A 17,153-nucleotide genomic window follows, 5' to 3' on the forward strand; every position below is an offset into this window, starting at 1 on the left:
TGAATTTAAATGATTTTACTGTTCAACCCCCCTGACAAAGCATCCAGTGACACAGGTTTAGCCACATGAGGTGTAATCCAACAGCAGCATGGCAGCTACATAACAGTGAGATACAAGCAGGGACAAACTTTGGTTAGTTAGGATATTATTAATAAAGTCATTGGGCAGACTATATTTTAGAAAAAAAGAAAAATCTTTTTGGAGGCCTTTTTATTTTAAACAATTTTACTGATTTTTGTCTTTATTTTGCACTTTATTAAAAAGAATCTGGCTACCTGCTGTTAAAATAAACAGTGACCAGGTTGAACCAGGGGGTCGCAGTGTTGCATTCCTTATCCCAGGTCAGGCACGGCCACCGGAAGCTGCTCTGCGGGAGGAGAGGGAATGAAACGTCAAGTAACCACAGATACAGGATGTAGATTTCAGAATAAAATATTTTGTCTTCATTTTTATTTTATTAGCCTATATTATATTTTTGTCATGATTAAAGGAGGGAAATTTAGTTTTGTAGTGAAAAACTATTACTATTACTAATAATAATAAAACAATGGCTACCACAATGGATGGCATAAATAAATAAACACATTTATACCATATTTTCAGGTATAAATTAAACATAGCTCTTCAGTGTATAATACTAATGTGAGGACTGAATTATTTACAATAAAAAGGACCATTGATAAAGTCATATTTCTTGGGAAACGTTGAAGGAATCCCACATTGTGACATTTATTTTGAAAATCCACACCGGAACTTGCTTGCATCCTTTCCGCCCACTTGACGCAGGCGTAAAACAATCCACTCAGGCGAGTGGGAGGAAGCCAACTTGGAAACACCGCGGAGCGAAACTCCCTCTTGTTGCAGACTGAGCTGTTCCGGCGGTCGGCGGCTGTGGACGCAGACAGACGGCGGCTACACAGCCCGGGTTGTAATGAACCACTGCAGCCTGAATTCACTCCCAGCCTCCCTCGGTAAGCCACCTGGAAGTTCAGACTCCTCTTCAAACTTTCGGCGGGGCTTCTCAGTCTTTAACTGTGTGGCTGGCCTGTAACCACCGAGGCGTCCGTCCCACATGGTTCTGCCTTGTTCTCGTTAGTTACCCAAACAACCAGGTGAGCGACCAGGCAGGCGGGCAGACAGGCCGCCGGTTGGCTGCGCAGACAACGGAGCTAGTTTACCTGTACGCACAACGGTGACGCACGGACGCTCCCCTTTCGTGCCACGGCTTCTCCTGTAAGAAGAGTGCCGGGGAGCCGCGGAGCACCAAGACGGACATGGAGCTACCAGGAGGGAGCGAGACTCGGCGGAGGGAAGGCAGGCGCAACCCCGCGGGGACTAACCGGAGGAGCTCCCCGGTGGATATCGTGTGTGCTCTCGGCTTCATCTGCCTACAAGGTCGGTACCACGCTACTATTCACTCCACTCCACTACAAACAACACACACACACACAGACACACACTTTATGCCTTTTTGCTGCAGAATGCTGTGAACTAAGATAAATGAACACACACTCTGTGACCCCGGCTTTGACCTCCATGATTTTGTCACATTTTTTTCTGCTGTTGTTTCAAGTTTGTGTGCATCACAGAGGGAAAGTTGTGTTTGTGTAAATCAAAGAAAGACTTTTTTAAAACTTGAAGAAGTACATTTTGATTGGGGTAAATGGGGGAGGAGGACACACACACACCCTTCCCCCCATTTACCCTCAGTTTGGGGGGAGTAAAAACAACAACAACTGGAATTTTTTTTATGTAAATCAAGCTTCTGCCTTTAATTCAGGATTTAAGGATTTCCGCAGGAATTTAGAATGATCCAAAATGGAAAGATTTAATAAAGAAGAGAGGATTTCTGTTGTTTTTTTTCCAGCAGCAGCACATCTGTTTGCATATTACTGCAATACAGAGTGATTAAATTCCTGGTGTGGAGCGGGGGCTCTCTCTCCATCACTGAAGCAGCCCCTGTCATGTCATTATGTATTCCCCGGAGTACACTTCCAACCCCTCACAACACATTGGATACGCCATTTCTGATTATCATATTCATAACTCTGTTTGCATGTGCAGTCTGGCAGGCTTTGATGGTTAAGCATTGGAAAGAGAGAGTGAGGAGAGGAGAGTAGGGACTGTCCCCCCTAAAAAATAGGGGGTGAATTTAAAAAATGATGCTTGTCCCCACCTCGCCGCAGCCTCCCAGAGTTCACCTCCACGGCCCCTCGTTTGTGGCTCTTATCCTGATAAAGGATCAGGCTCATTAACTCGCCGCTCATCATGTCTAAACTGAGCCGCCTTTATCTGATCTCCACAGATTGTGTTTGTCTTCTGCGCGGCGCTGATGGTGAAAAGTGGCTGAAAAATTCCTTTAAGTTAAAGTGTGTGTGCAGCAGCAGCACCCCCTGTTCCCTCCTCACCCACCCTCCCCATGGTGCCCACTTTGGGATGAATGTGTCCTCTGTGTGCAGCAGGGCGGCAGGGGAGACGGAGGCTGCTATGGGTTTGTGTTTATAGAATGTATGAATAGAGCCAAGCCAGGTACTGTCACGACAGCCTCGCTTTAGACCCGTCTTGTTTTTTTTCCTCCCTCCTCCTCCTCCTCCTCCTGTGAATGTGTGAATCAGAAACGGTGGCTTTAGTCCCCACATGAATCTGTCCACAGCAAACACGCCATGTTCCCAGAGGGCTGTCTGATCTGCTGCATCTGGTGTTGCGGTCAAATATTTACAGCTCTTTCTTTGTTTTTTTTATTTTCGATTCGCTCTCTGTTGTTGATGTGGTTTCTATTTGTAGCTGCTGAGTGATGTGGAAGCTCTGCATCATGTCATCCTTGGTGTTGCGGTGTGTGTTTTTTTTTTCCTGAGAAAGGAACGGTGTATGTGAGAAAAAATGACCACGCTTTTATTGCAGAGGAGCTGAGATGGATGTGAAAATCACACGCTGCTCCTCATCTTTGATCTGCCTTAATGGGCAGCTGGAGAAGATCTGCTTTTCAGCGCATTATTAATTTGGATGCCCCTGTAGAAAAATAATATTCACTTTAAAGGATGAGTTAGATGCGCCCAGTCGGAGTCCAAGCTTTGTTTGCTTTGTCCGCCTTCCAAAACTTGCTGTATCAAACATATTATTATTGGGTTTATGTATTGGATTGGTTGTGTTAGAACGGATGGGGTTTCACTCGGAGGTTCTGCAGGATAGCAGAGGTGCCTCCTCCATAAAGCGCTCGTACTGCACAATGGCGGCTTTTTTTTCCACGACGTTTCCTTTGCATTCACACAATGCTGCTGCGTTTTTCCCCTAAAAATCCATATGCTTGACTATTTTTAACCCCGCGGTGTCCAAAGGCCTCCTTCTGAATGCTCAAATTTAGAGGGGATGTGATAGATAAACATACACGTAATGTGTGCAGGGGGATTTATGTGCATGTCTTCATTGTGATATTGTACTGTTGAATGTATTTGAAAGGATTACAGTAGTGAGGTAAATGTATTCACGCATCTTATAGTTTCATCACATAAAGCAGTTTAAAGGAAGATTGATTTTGTTGGAATTTTCCCACCATTGTTATTGACCTGACGTCGTGTTTGTTGTTGTGCTGCAGGGGCTAGAGATTGTATGACCATCTGTGCAGTATGGACATCAAGCAATCCACTACACAGCTCTTTAACACACTATATACAGCGCGTGGTTAAGCCTCTTTTTGTTAAGCACAGTGTGAAGCGATTTATGTCGGAGCAATAACGCATTATTACCAGATGATTTGATTGATTTGTCAACTGGTCGTTGAATCTTGTTGTGTTTGTGTGACTCCTCCCACTTTATTTATTCACTTATGTTTTAACATTTGGCATCAAAACACGCTGTTCACGCTGTGCTAACATCCTTCACCTTTGCCGCTTCACAAACAAACAAACAAAGCATGTGGAACCGGGGTGTGTTCCGCCGTTTTTGTTTCGCCCTTTCACGCTGCTGTGCCGCAACTAACTCTGTTAAAAGGTGCGACAACAATCGCTGCATCTTTTCCCACTGCATGGTGTAAAGTGCTGCTTTGAGCTGTGTGAAGCTGGGCTGCTGGTTTCACACTATGTGGGTCATTTCTTTCTGTAAATGAAATCTGAATCCACGTCACAGAAGTCTTTAGAGCTTACTCCGAAAACAAAGAATCCAGCAGAAGCCAGATGATCGGTGTTTAATAATTCGATCTGGTTCTCAGCGTGCGTTTGTGCACATCAGAGGGGTTTTTGATTGGTGGCTCAGGTTATGAGAGTGGAGGAGGATTTCTCAAGGTCTTCTGCAGCTCTTGTTTCTGGTCATTTATCAGACTGTGTTTATTCAGGTTTAGGTGAAGCCGTTTGAACCCGAGAGTCTTTTTTTTTTTTTTTTGACTGGGCGCTACGCACTGTTTGCAGTCGCTCCATTATGGAAGGCTCTTTTTCCCAGGGGAGGATCCTCTTGCACTCTTTCAGAGGGTACAATCATGGCTGCCCACTATCTCATATGTGGAGTCCCTGTCATTGCTAAATTGATGCACCTTCATCATCTCGGTTTTCTGTCCTCCAGACTGTGACCCTGAAATTGATCTGACTTTGAGGATCTTTGGAGCAAACTCAGTTCAGTCAGACATGCACATCTACACACCATGATGCATCTGCTCACATTTCTTTCCTTCATGTCGTTGAAGATAGATGAAAAAAAAAAAGATCAAAGAATGGTTCCTCAACCTTGCTACATGCGCTTCATTTATTTTTTCGCTTGCTTTACGTTTGTTTTGGGAAAAATAAAGTGGTGCAATAACAAGAAAAGGAGCTCATTTTAGCTGCACTTTCTTTCATTTTCTTGCCAGCCTTTCTAAAATGTGTTGATTTTCAATCATTTAGACGTTATGGATCTGCGGTTGCCAAAAACAACAGGCTCTCCAGCCTGAGGGAGAGATTAAAGAAGGAAAGATGGATATGATAGCTTATAAGATGTTGTGTCTGCTAATATTTTCCAGGCTCTGACATTAAACCTTTGGTATGTGTGTGTTTAGAAAGCGTACCTGCTAAATTTGTGCAGCGATGCAGATTCTCTCTCGGACTGGAAAGTAAGCACAGAGGTTTTCTTTTGACCATGGCTCTGTGTGGCCTGTTTGTGATCAATAAAACCAAATAAACAAAGCACCACGAGGACCTGAGCGACCCTCTTCAGATGATGATTGGTGCACCTAATGACCCATGGACTTAAACTGATGTGTGATGGAGTGCATGCATGTTGGCTCATGTGTTTGCGGTTTTGCTGGCTCTGCCGTTGGACCCTGTGGTTGTAATTGGAATCAGCCCTCGCAGATCTCTTTTTTCCTTCTTTCCTGTCGTAGCTGGTCTGTTGCCCCTCGTGGTTGGCAGCCTCATCTGGAAGGATCTCTGTTGTTTATTGACTTGGTGCCTCTGCTGTTCTGTCTCCTGTCTGAGCTGAAGGACCAACCGCTGCTGCTGACTTTGTGTTGCGCACATTTTTTTTTTTATTCAACGGTGTTTTCAATTACTCGCCGGCCATGCTTCAGTGGGATAGTATGCAAGTTTACCAGGCTAAACATTAAACAGTTTTTAATACATTTATTATGAAAAGCTAATAATTAAGTCTGAACCCACAGTCAGAGGCAGAAAATTAATCTGCAACAACATTTCCTGGCGAATATAAACTGTGTCCTTGGTCATAATGCAGTAAATTGCATGTTGTGTTGAGCAGTGGAAATTTTTAGTGTTCCAAAATTTTTAACATTTTATAACTGTCTACAAACCACTTGCATCAACTGTAGAGGGCCTGCAGTCAAGCTGAATACTTGGTGAATTTTTGTTGTCTAACTTTTGCTTGTGAGCCAGTAATGAGTTCCTAGTTGTGTTGTGGAATGTCAATTTTGTCTTGTTTTTTTTTTTTTTTTTTTTTTTTTTTTACAGAATCTTGTGTGAATCTTGTCTTCTCATCTTGTTTAGACCCGGTAGAATAAAGTGGTATTGGCTGAGATTTGGTCATGTCAGGTGGTGCAACCAGTTTAAACTAAAGTATTTTACTGAATATATGTATTTGTGTAAATATCTTTAAACGATACTTAAAACCTGACCCACAAAAGGGAAAAATCTTAAATGATTGCATAAACAACAAAAAACTACCAAATAATAATGTGTTACCTAGTGTACACACCCTAATGGATACTTGCCAAACATCTCAAAATTAGGAATATATATATATATATATATATTTGGTTGCGCCACATGACATTTTTTGCTCATGAAGTTTAAAAAAGCTGTTAAAATATGAGTTAAAACTGTTAAAAAAGTTAGAAAAGTTATTTAATAAATGAGATTTGTTTAAACACATTATTCTGGACTCAGAAATGTGCCTTGTAATAAGCTTGATTCGTCATTGACCCATAAACACATCATACATGATGCATTTAGGAAGAAGTCAAAGTGTAGTTCCTGTGTAAAGTTCCTGCACATGAAAAGAAAAATGAATTGTGTGTTTGTCCTTTGAACCAATGTAGCAACCAAAAATGCAGGAAATTAGATGCTACCATGTAGACCTGCTAAAGTTATCGCAGCCTCTTTATCTGGGAAAGTGCATGACAGGCTTTACCGTAGGCTATGCTGAAGAAGTGTTCATACAGAATAATCATCCTGTGAGGAGCTGCTGCAGCCAATCAATGACCCTGCTGAGTTCTTTTGTAATGCTGCAGAGATTAACAGTATTTCGACTCTTTATCTTTCGATCACCACAACAAAAACCAAGGTGTCTGCTGCCAAAGAGAGTCGTAAAATCCTCCCTTATCAGGGGTGCAAGTCTTTGATCTGCTTGGACTGGTGTCACTTCTATCAATGCATCCTCTGCTGCTGCCTGTTTTTGGTCTAAAGTCACACTCAAAGCTGCAAACAGAACTTACTTACTGTCACATTTCCCAGTCATTCTCCCAAGGCAGGTCTCAGTTACAAGTAAAAAGGTGGTCGACCCATCTAATAAGTAAAGTCAGGCGCTGATCCCTCATTAATGTGTTTATCGGCTGTAGCTTCTTTAACCTGCGCCCTGCCTGAATTCTGCCATTAGTGAGAAGAACCTGTGGTTTCATGTTCACCCTAAAAAGATGAACACAGATGTTTTTAGTACTTTGACACCCTGTAGATGTAACCCACTCAGACGGTTGTAAATCCTTATAACAACTTTCCCCCTGCAGGGCAGGTGGGAGGCCCTGCAAGAGGGAAGTTCGCCTTGGGGGCGAAACAAAAAAATCCCTGTTTTGTTCCCACATTGGTGCCAAAGCATGTGCGGCGCTGCCACAGCATTCTAATGCTTCTGATTGAAACGTGCAGGAATGCCTACTTTGGCTGCAGCCCGTTTGAAGGGGAGGAGGGAAGAAAAGAAGGGGCAGGAGAGAAGAAAGGCGTCTGGCATGCCATTGCATAATCCAAGCAGCCATTAACTCTTTGTGTCCTGAGGCTGAATGAACTCATCATAGCAACAGGCCACAGGCGGAGTGACATGAGGCAGCTCTCAATCAGCTCCTCCCTGCCTCACACACCAGCACAGTTAAAACAGGCTGACAAGGCCGGTGGTGTTTAATGGCAGCGACCTTCAGCTGTGTTTGATCTCTAAATGAATGGGGTCAACTGGCTACAACTGACCCTGCAGAGGGACCAGCTGCTGTTGGATAAGAATATATTTTCTTTCAGTAGTTTGCAGGTCTTGTGCTGATTTACCGTGCCGTCCAACTCGCTTGTTCTCTGTTGTGTTTGGCGGCTTGCTCCTCGCTCAAAGGCCACAGGAGGCCCAGGTCCGTCTCCATGGCAGCCCGGCCCTGGTACCTGACTAAACCTGCGCAGCTGGGATTTTACTGAATGCGCGACAGAGCCAGCATAACGTATGACCGGCGCTGGCGGCTTTATCGGGTCTTGGCGCGGGGGAGCCTGTGAATGTTTCCGAGGCTTCCCGGCTCCTTTGAATCGGCTCTCATACATTTTGGATGGAAACCAAGTGCCACAGTACTGTCGGTGTTCTCCCAGGCTCTGGAGTGCAGTTGTATCTTTTCAGCTCACAAAGCTGGAATATGTCACCTCATAAATATTTCTTCAAAGCCTTTTCTTCAATATTGTCCCTGAAAGAATTTGCAGAATGAAGACGTATGGCTGGGGGAGGGGCGGGGGGGATGTCTCAATTTCAGATTTGTGTCATGTTTTTAACAGAGAAATGTGATGGACAAACAAGGATGGCTGATACCTCCTGCGTGCCAGATTAGTGAGGATTAAGTGAGCGTGTGCACACACTAGAAATGTAAACCATATTATCATATAACAGTCATACTCGTTATTAAAAACACATCTAGCTTAGCTTAGCTTAGGCTAAATTGAATTTCCATCCACCTCCTCCAAATCTAGTCCAGAGTCAGAGAAGTAATTTGTGGAAAACTTTCTTTGTTTACTTTCTTATCCTCCAGCCACTGTTCTGCTTAACTTGATGTAATTACTCGTGGTTTGCTTGCATGACATATTCTGGAGATATATTTGTTTTTAATGACCCCCACCCCATCCCCTTACCCCCCCCCCCCCTCACCATGTATCCTGAATCCATTTGGAGCATCCACACAAATTAGCACGATGTGCACACAGAGTCAAACATAGAGGCGATGTGTGTATGTGGTGACATGAATGTTGGAAAGTTTGGATGACAGTCCCCACTAGGGCTGGGTATTACCATCAATTTCCTAGATCGATTCGATTTCGATTCTTAGGGTTTTAAATTGATTAATCACGATTCAATTCGATTCGATTCGATTCAATCTGAATCGATTCAATCTGCTCTTAAATAATGAAAATATACAATACGTTGCAAAATACACGTCTTTATTTTGTAAATTTGACAGTTCACATGTAACTGTAAACAAAACTGTCTTATCCTACTGTATTAAAAAAAGTGCAAATGTAAAAAGTGCTCATATGAATGTTGCAGAAAATTGCACTTTTTACATGAAAAAATTTTAAAAAAGTATTAAATATTAACAATCGTAGAAACTTAAGCGTAAACTTAAACTGTCACACAGAGATCCTTGTTGAGGAAAAGGAGCTCATTGACATTTGCTGACTGTATTTTCATTCGTGTCACATCTTTCACAGATGTATACATCACGGGGATCACAGTTTCATTCAGATGTTTACGCTGCACCATAACGTAGTGTGGTTCGAGCACCTGAATGAGCTGCCGGAATCCTTCAGTTTCCACTGCCGAGTATGGGCGTAAATCTCTGCAAACAAAAGTTGCGATGGCCTCTGTTGTCTTTATGGGCCACGGAGACTCTGACGGTAATGCTGGCAGGTCCTTCAGTTTCTTTTGTTTTGCTCCGGGCGGTGTACTGTCGGAAGCTAAGTTTAGCGTAGTGTGGTACCTTTTCAGGTGGTTTCTGAGGTTTGTAGTAATCCTACAATAACTGAGCTCTGATTGGCATATCTTGCAAACTACCTTGGTTTTATCAAGCTCTTCGTCCTTTGTCCTTTTAAACTTGAAATGATTCCACACTTCGGATTTCATTTGGGATGGCTTGCCGAGCGGTGTTTTCCCTGCCTTAGCCATTTTGGCTGCGTGCCTGAATGACGCGACGTACGACTGCGCAGCTGCGTCATCACGCACCAGAGCGCTGAGGGAGGAAATCACACAACACAAAAAAACTCGATCTCATGCCCTGTGAATCGATAGTGCAAAATTTAAATGGAATCGATCCGAAATCGATTAAATCGATTTTTTTACCCAGCCCTAGTCCCCACATCTGTACTGTGTGTCATCACTGCTGCACAGTGACAAATATGCCTGTCAACAGCTGGCAAAAAAAATCATAACCATATCACATGGACATCGACATGGGAATCTGTTGGAAATGTTGGAAAAACAACGCGGGGACAATCCATTATCATCAGACACATGACTAAACAGCTTTGTAAGCGAACCAGGCTGTGTCACATAGTACATATCCAGACGTGAGAAAATCAGCCAGATGTCATGGCCAAATAGCAAGAGGTCAGCGTGTCTGGACGAGGAGAAGGTTTGAACCAATCAGCATTTCTGCCACTGTTTGGTATTTATGTCATATTTATTATTGGTGGGATTTTTCTGTATCTGGATTTGGATAGAGTCGGGGTCCTTTGATTTGACAGCATTGACGTCTTTTTATATTTATCTGAACTTGTGAGGACGTGCTGCTCTGTAATCAGCTTCTTACTGTGAAGCAGGCCGTTCAGCTGATTTATTTATCGGCTATATAATCACCAGTGAAACCTCCGCTGACCAGAGGTCTGTTACTCAGCTCGGTTTGACATCGTACACCCGGCAGCACCAGCACATTAACGGCTGCATTGTTCTGCAACAGTAATTGCCACACTAGAGAGGGAGACTCATTACACAACGATCGTTGTTGTTTTCAGTGGTTTTTAATTATGTTAAACATCCTCACCACCATTCTCCCCATCTTCATGTCGCCCCCTCACACTCTGCTTCACCTTCCTCAGCTCCTTTTCACTTCTCTCTCTTCGCTCCACTTTCTCAGACGATGCCAAAAACCCGAATCCCTTTAAACCCCCATCCTCCTTTCTGGTGTCCTCTGTCTGAACCTCCCTCTGAGTCTGCGTACAGCCAGACTTCAGTGTTTTGTTAATCAGTTCTGACAGAGAGATGGCACAGTGTAGGCAGAATAACAGGGTCGGTTAGCACGAGGAGTTTTTGGTTAAACTAACTCTTTGTTCACTGTCTGGGAAGAGATTCTCCTGACACTCACACAGCTGCTTCCATGAAGCTGTTTTTATATCCAAACAAATAGTCGTGCTCTCTCTCTCTCTCAGGTCTGTGCTGATTCAGAGATGCTTCAGACTGTAACCTTTGGCTTGTGTCCTGCTCTTTTAAACACCTCTTGGTGTTGTAAGTTGTCACAACAACATCCGCTACTTGTTATTTTCTTTCCACGCTCCCTCGCTGCTGCTGTAGCTTTTATAAGGCAGACCGATACGATCTATGAAGCGGCTCTTGATGTTTTATTAACATTGATTTTGTACAGTGTATTTTATGAAAACTACTCTGGCTGTTTAGTGCATTAAAGTCTGAGTTTCCATGAGGAATTGTTGATCCTCCACGGTCTAAAAACTGCTTTTAAAAAGGATTTCCTTCTCTGCCAAGAATACATTTTGTCTTTGGGGGGCAAACTTGATCCGTATATTTTCACGGTGCACATGCAGGGAAACATCCACTGGCAATCACAGAATGTATATAGAAGTCTTCCATAAATAAATAAACCGCTCTGGTGCATCATTTTTGTAGTTGAGCCCACTTAAAGGAGACATTTGTAAAAATAAATAGCCTCCAGCACTGAGGGCGTCGTCCACCATCATCCCTACCAGACCTACCACACTGTTTACCGATGCATTGTTGTTGAAGCTTGATGGGTGTTTTTGTGTAAAATGAAATATATTCCGACATCGTTATCAGTATCCACAACATTTGTGTGTCCCCACAGGACAGATATACATACACATACACCACTACAATAGGCTGCTCTGTGCAGGTGCAGCCTTGTTGATGATGGAGCACAGGACAGTGTTTCCTGTCCTTATCTGCAGAGGTGACGATGGATAAAAATGCCCGTGTTGTGTCTGACAATTGACAATGGTCTCGTCCCCCCCCGACCTCCTCCTGGGCCAGATAGCAGAGGAAGTAGATGTTTTGTTGCGGTTGTTTCCTCCCGGCGTCACGTCAGAGCGGATGAGGATCTCTGCAGTGTCCTCCCTGTCCCCTGCTACAGCTTTCATCACCGCTTTGTGTTCTCATCCAGGTTAGGACCCAGACGCAGGGCCACAGCCCCCATCTTTCCTCACTGTGCACTGCGCACGGCCAGGAGTCCGGGTTCTGTGTGTGTGTGTTTTGATGATGAAGGGCAAAGGCAGCGGTCTCCCTGAGGGTCTGTACAACAGCCGTGGCAGTAGACAGCCAACGGCTGTTCGGCTGTCGACTTCCTGTGGTACAGATGGGGTCCCGGTGCTGCTGAACACACGAGGCATTCACTGCTGCTGGAATTTCAAAAATATGTACACATGGACTGATGCCATGTACACAAAAAGGCTTTTTTCGTTCAGTACGTCCATGTATAAGTTGCATGTGGCCTGTGCACCTGCGAGTGCATATCTGTTCTTAATTTGTCTTGGTATGCATCATCATTTAGGAATAAGCAGAGCTCAACATCCACTGACTTGAAGTAGGTCAGTGTAGCTTTAGGCTTTTGAAACTGGACACACACTTTTATTCATCCTCCTTCCTGTTTCTCTGTGTCTCGTCTTCATGCATGACTGATGATGCATTTCCCTGGGATAAATTTTTCTACTAAGCTCATTGCTGCATGAGATAAAGCTGGTTGGCACTTTGGTATTGTAGTATACTGACGTCAGATGTACTTTTTACAGTGAAATTAGTGATAAAAAGTGAGTTAATAGTTGGTTAGGTGATTGAGCAAGGCACAGAACGGTAACCCTAACTGACTTGCTGGCTTTTGTACTATATGCATAATTAAGGGTGTGACCACTTTAATTCAAAGGTGCCTTTCTGCCACGACTTTACCTATATTTGGAGGACTAGGTGGAGTGATGCAGAGTTGGCTCAAGCGAACCAGGCTGAGCTTCATGTTGATGTTAAAATAGGTTCCTCCATCTTTATTTACTAACGGCCTACCAGAAATCTGAATAAGTAAACAGAGATGAAATTAGTGGTCAAGAGTGGTAGCTGCTACAGACAGAGGGGCACCAGAACATGGGCTTAAAATTAGCATCATGTTTACTGTTAGCGAGCAGATCTGGAGCCACTTCCAGTCAAGGACAGTGTTACTGAGTCTGATGCCGAATTGTCTCTACAGCACCTCAGCTCCTGTCTCTTTAGGTTTCCAGAAAGAATCTTTGACCTACATCTCGTCTGTAATGTACGAGATATTGGTACTGACAAATCATGCACTTTGCATTACATCATTTTGTCACAGAGTATCAGTGTCCTTTCAGCATTGTGAGGTGTAATCTTTTGGTATAATACCTTCACCCATTATTCTCAGATGTGTATTTGTGCCCATTGCGTTTTTGCACCATGAGTTCACCGGGGCTCTTTCATCTCTCTGTGGATGGTTTCCAGGCAGACGTCTTACTCTGCCTTTGTGTGTGTGTGTGTGTGTGTGCGCCTCCTACTCTCCTGTCATGTCGGAAGAAGCAAAGAAAAGGTTGCAGTGAAAGCTACACCTCTGCCTTCCCTGCAACCTCCCAGGTCCATCTTAAAACGAGGTCAGATGACACACAAGCTCCTTTGCTGTTCCTCCCTCTTTCAACATTTATGGCAGCGGCGGCGTGCTGTGAAGGGATAAACTCTGCCTCGGCATCTGATGTTGACATATCTTGCTGAAAAATGTCAGATTGTACCTGTCTGAAGTGACAGTCACATACGCTTTGCTGCATCCTTTCATATCAAAAAGGGAAAAAGAAATCTGTGTCAGAAGGGTAGCTGTGGTATTTCCCTGTGCCTTTTTTTTTTTTTTTAGATTTTTCTCTAAAATAATCTAGCTGTAACTTCACAGCAGTTATCTTTACATCAGCTTCACTTACAAGAAAAGCCCAGCTTCTGATTCTCAGCCAGCTGGGGCTAAACTTGACAACACCTCACAGAAGAGAGGCTGGTCATGAATTAAACAAGCCCAGCTATTCATAGACACACACACACACAAATGTTTCTCATCTCTTACGAGAGAGAGAGCAAGAAAGAGGGAGTTGGATGTCCTGCAGCTTTTCCTCCGCCCCTCCTCCTTTGTTTGATCTCTCGTCTTTTTTTTCTGGCACTGTAACTCTTTCTAAAACTCTGCGCTTGTTCAAAAAGCATTAAACATGAGCACGATCCCCACAGCAAGGAAGTGGTGTGAGATGTCCACCGAGTATGCAGAGTGTGTTAAAGCCATACAGCAGGGCCTGAAGTCTCCTGGAGCTGCTGGCCTCTGCAGCCAGTTTCCTTTAGTAAACACTCCCATTCACAAACTGAGTGGAGGATTCTCTTCAGTCTGTCCTCGGGTCATTTTTGTCCATGATTTTTTGGTAAATGGTTACTTTGGAAGCATGAATATATTACATCAATGTTTATGGAAGGAAGGAAAGTGATGCCGTTTTTACGCCTAGTGGGAGCACATTAAGAAGAACTACAAAATGTTCACAATGGCATCAACATGAAGTGAAAACGTCCTTTCATCTTTCATTATTATGGCTTTTTTTTCAAGGAGGTGCCAGTTTTTTTTTTCTATGATTGACACATCAAACACTTGACAACCACAAAAACGTGACACAAGCCGCCTCAGATGGAAATCGTAGTGAAATGTTTGCCTGTTAGTTCAAAGTAACTTTTATGGCTGTGTTGGTGAGGTTAGTCCATAAAAGTGGGACAGTGGTTTTACTGCACTTCTAAAAACGTCCTAATGGAGACTTTCATTTTCAGGAGGGTACTCTGGGCAGCTGGAGGACATCGAGCCATTGGGGTTGGTGTAGAAGGGAGGTTAGAGGGTCAGAGAGAGGCTGAGGTCACCCTCTTCCAAAGACCTGCTCAGGTTTCAATGCAGATGGACTCTAACGAGCATTAATCTGATTCACAGAGAGGAAGACACAGGTTTTAACCCACTGCAGATGGAAGTGTGAGCTCCCAAGTGGAACCATGGCAGCTTTAAACATGTAATGAATGATTAAAGGTCAGAGGTGCACCTATTCGCTCCAGATTCGCAAATGGCTTCCCAAAAGGTCACATTCTCAGGTACCCGAGCAGAATACAGATTTATTCCATTTCTGCTGCCGTATTGGAGGGGTGATTGTTCTGGCCTTGCTTAAAGGCTGTTCACGTAAAGCACCGGACTAAACAGGAACTAACTCGATTACTTTCATGAAGGATTAGAAGTGCAGGTATGTGTTTAGGAGACAAAAACAACTCCCTTGTCGCCGTGGTCCACTGAAGGAGATCGTCTTTTTGGCCCTCGGCAGTTTGATCCTGTGACCCTGATCTGATTTTTCTCTGTGTGGGTCATGTGGTGTGATGCTGCCAGGGCCAGCGCTCAGTTTAAATTTAAATTTATGTGTTCTGTTCTGCAGTGACAGTTAATCAGAGAAATAAAACTCATAAGACACTGAAATGTGTGCTGGAGCATCCATGAATCAGTGTGATAATAAGTGCTGTCCTGGTGGTTAGCATGGTTTTTTGACCAGTATGTTAAAAGTCTATAAGTCAAAGTGGCCCTTTGGCACATATATAATATGGGCATTGAGAGATTTGACAGGAATTTATACATCATCATGTTGTTTCTGACTATTTTATTTGATCAAACTTAAGTAAATAAAAACACAATTAACAAAACGGATCCATTTTCCTGGCTGAAAGTTAGTTAGTTAGTACAGGACGCTTCATATTTACCGTGAAATCACTGTGCCTTGTGGTTACAGGGTCATAAACGGTACTACCAATAAACACACTGGGCCATAAATTATAGTACTAATTTGCTTTTTTTTCTCCCTTTTTAGGTTTGCTTGTAATGAAAAGGGAAACAAAACATGTAGTGTGTTTCTGTCGTGAAAGTCTGCGTTGACTTTACACGTGTGTGAATCATTTGCACAGACAGTTAAATTTCATGGTAGTGTATCTCTATTTTATATGGGCTGAAAGTGATTGACTGCCTTGCATCGTGAGTCAGCCGTGTGTGTATTTACGCCCGCAGGGTAAAACTCCTCACAGAGCCTTGTGGTGTGTGTGATGTCCCCTTTTTGGGCCTGTTTTTATGAATGAGGGCTGCTTTAAGGTGGCTGCTGCCCGAGGTCGCTGTGAGCTGTGGTGAGATGATTCCTCTAGATGTCGTACAGCAGAGAACAAGTGGTTCTTTTTAAATGTGAGCTGCAGAGAAAATAGCTGTAATCAAATGTGAGGCCATATGCTTCGTATTTGGTGGAAATTTTTTTTGTTTCAGATCTTGTTAGTGTTGCCAGACTACTCAGTACAATCTGTAAACAATGGTTCTTTTTGAGGATGGAATATGACTTTATGACGAACATCGGCTCTCAAAGAGGCTTAAAGCACTTTATTGATGTTAAAATGAACCTAATATTTTTTTGATTTTCAGCACATGGTCCTTCTCTTACATAGTTATCTTCCTCAAAGAGACAACAAGAGCCTCTTTGACCCTGTCTGCGTCCTCATAGCAGCAGCCTTTCTGCTTGTAATGCCACTTTCTCCTAACTTGATTAACACACAAGGTGACAAGCAGGCGCATATATCAGTTGACCGGCAGGAGACACACACACAGGTCTTTTCGCTGCAGTAATCCAAGTTTTTTCATTCCACCTGTATTATATTTCCCTTCACCCTTACATTTTTCAAGAGGTTTGCACTTTATATGCTACAGAGGGGCGGCGGGCTGTGGTGAAATAATACAGATTTGCTGCTGCAGAGTATTCAGTTACAGAGCAGTGTTTTTTTTTCTGCATTTAAGCTTTAAGTGGCAGACTTGTCAGAAAGGTATTTTCCTGGATTCATTGCTGCACAGGGAAGCTGGGTGTGCCTTCAGACTTTCAGGAGTGACGTTTGGTCGCTGGGATCAGTGGCTCTTTGTTACTGCGTGGTAGAAATTGTGTTTTTTTTTTGACCCTCAATCCTCGTACTTCTAATCTTGACCCAGGGTGTCAGACGTGTTGGCCAGAGCTTTGTCATCAAAGGTCAGGACATGTGTTTTAACCTCAGATCCTGAAACACTGGGACTTCTGTGGAGCTTGACCTCTGACCCTTTAAATAAGGCAAATCTGCTCCTTACAGGGTCATTATCTGATTATCCCCACCATGTAATGTTACACAGGAAACTCAGTCTTAACCAGCTGCAGCCATGTTGTGTATTTAACAAGATTTTAAATCTGGCAAATTGTCACTTTTCTCTAAACAGACTCAGCTGCCCCACATTGTCTGTTTACGCTGACAAAAGCGCGTCTGTTGCAGTGTTGATAACTCTCAGGATGTAAATTCTTTGCTTCTTTGTGCAAACGCTTCCACAGAAAATACAGTTTATCCAAACTTTAAACTTTACGGCGACCCATGTCTTTCTGTTTGTGTGAAACTCAAACAAA

At 43.4% G+C, this 17,153-nt stretch overlaps 1 protein-coding gene across 2 annotated transcripts in view; it reads left to right on the top strand.

Moving 5' to 3' along the window:
- Positions 1-818: 818 nt before the first annotated feature.
- Positions 819-17,153, top strand: part of ptk7b (protein tyrosine kinase 7b) — a 60,241-nt gene continuing 43,906 nt past the window's right edge. The window contains exons 1-2 of one of the 2 annotated variants that reach the window (XM_028422687.1): positions 819-971; positions 1,097-1,395. In XM_028422687.1, the coding sequence (XP_028278488.1) occupies positions 1,275-1,395 (121 nt within the window). In that variant the 5' untranslated portion in view covers positions 819-971; positions 1,097-1,274. Of the gene's footprint in view, positions 1,396-17,153 lie in introns of both variants that reach the window. The other variant, XM_028422686.1, reaches the window with a different exon arrangement.

This window comes from Parambassis ranga, chromosome 15 (assembly GCF_900634625.1).
Source record: "Parambassis ranga chromosome 15, fParRan2.1, whole genome shotgun sequence".
Classification (NCBI taxonomy): domain Eukaryota; kingdom Metazoa; phylum Chordata; class Actinopteri; family Ambassidae; genus Parambassis; species Parambassis ranga.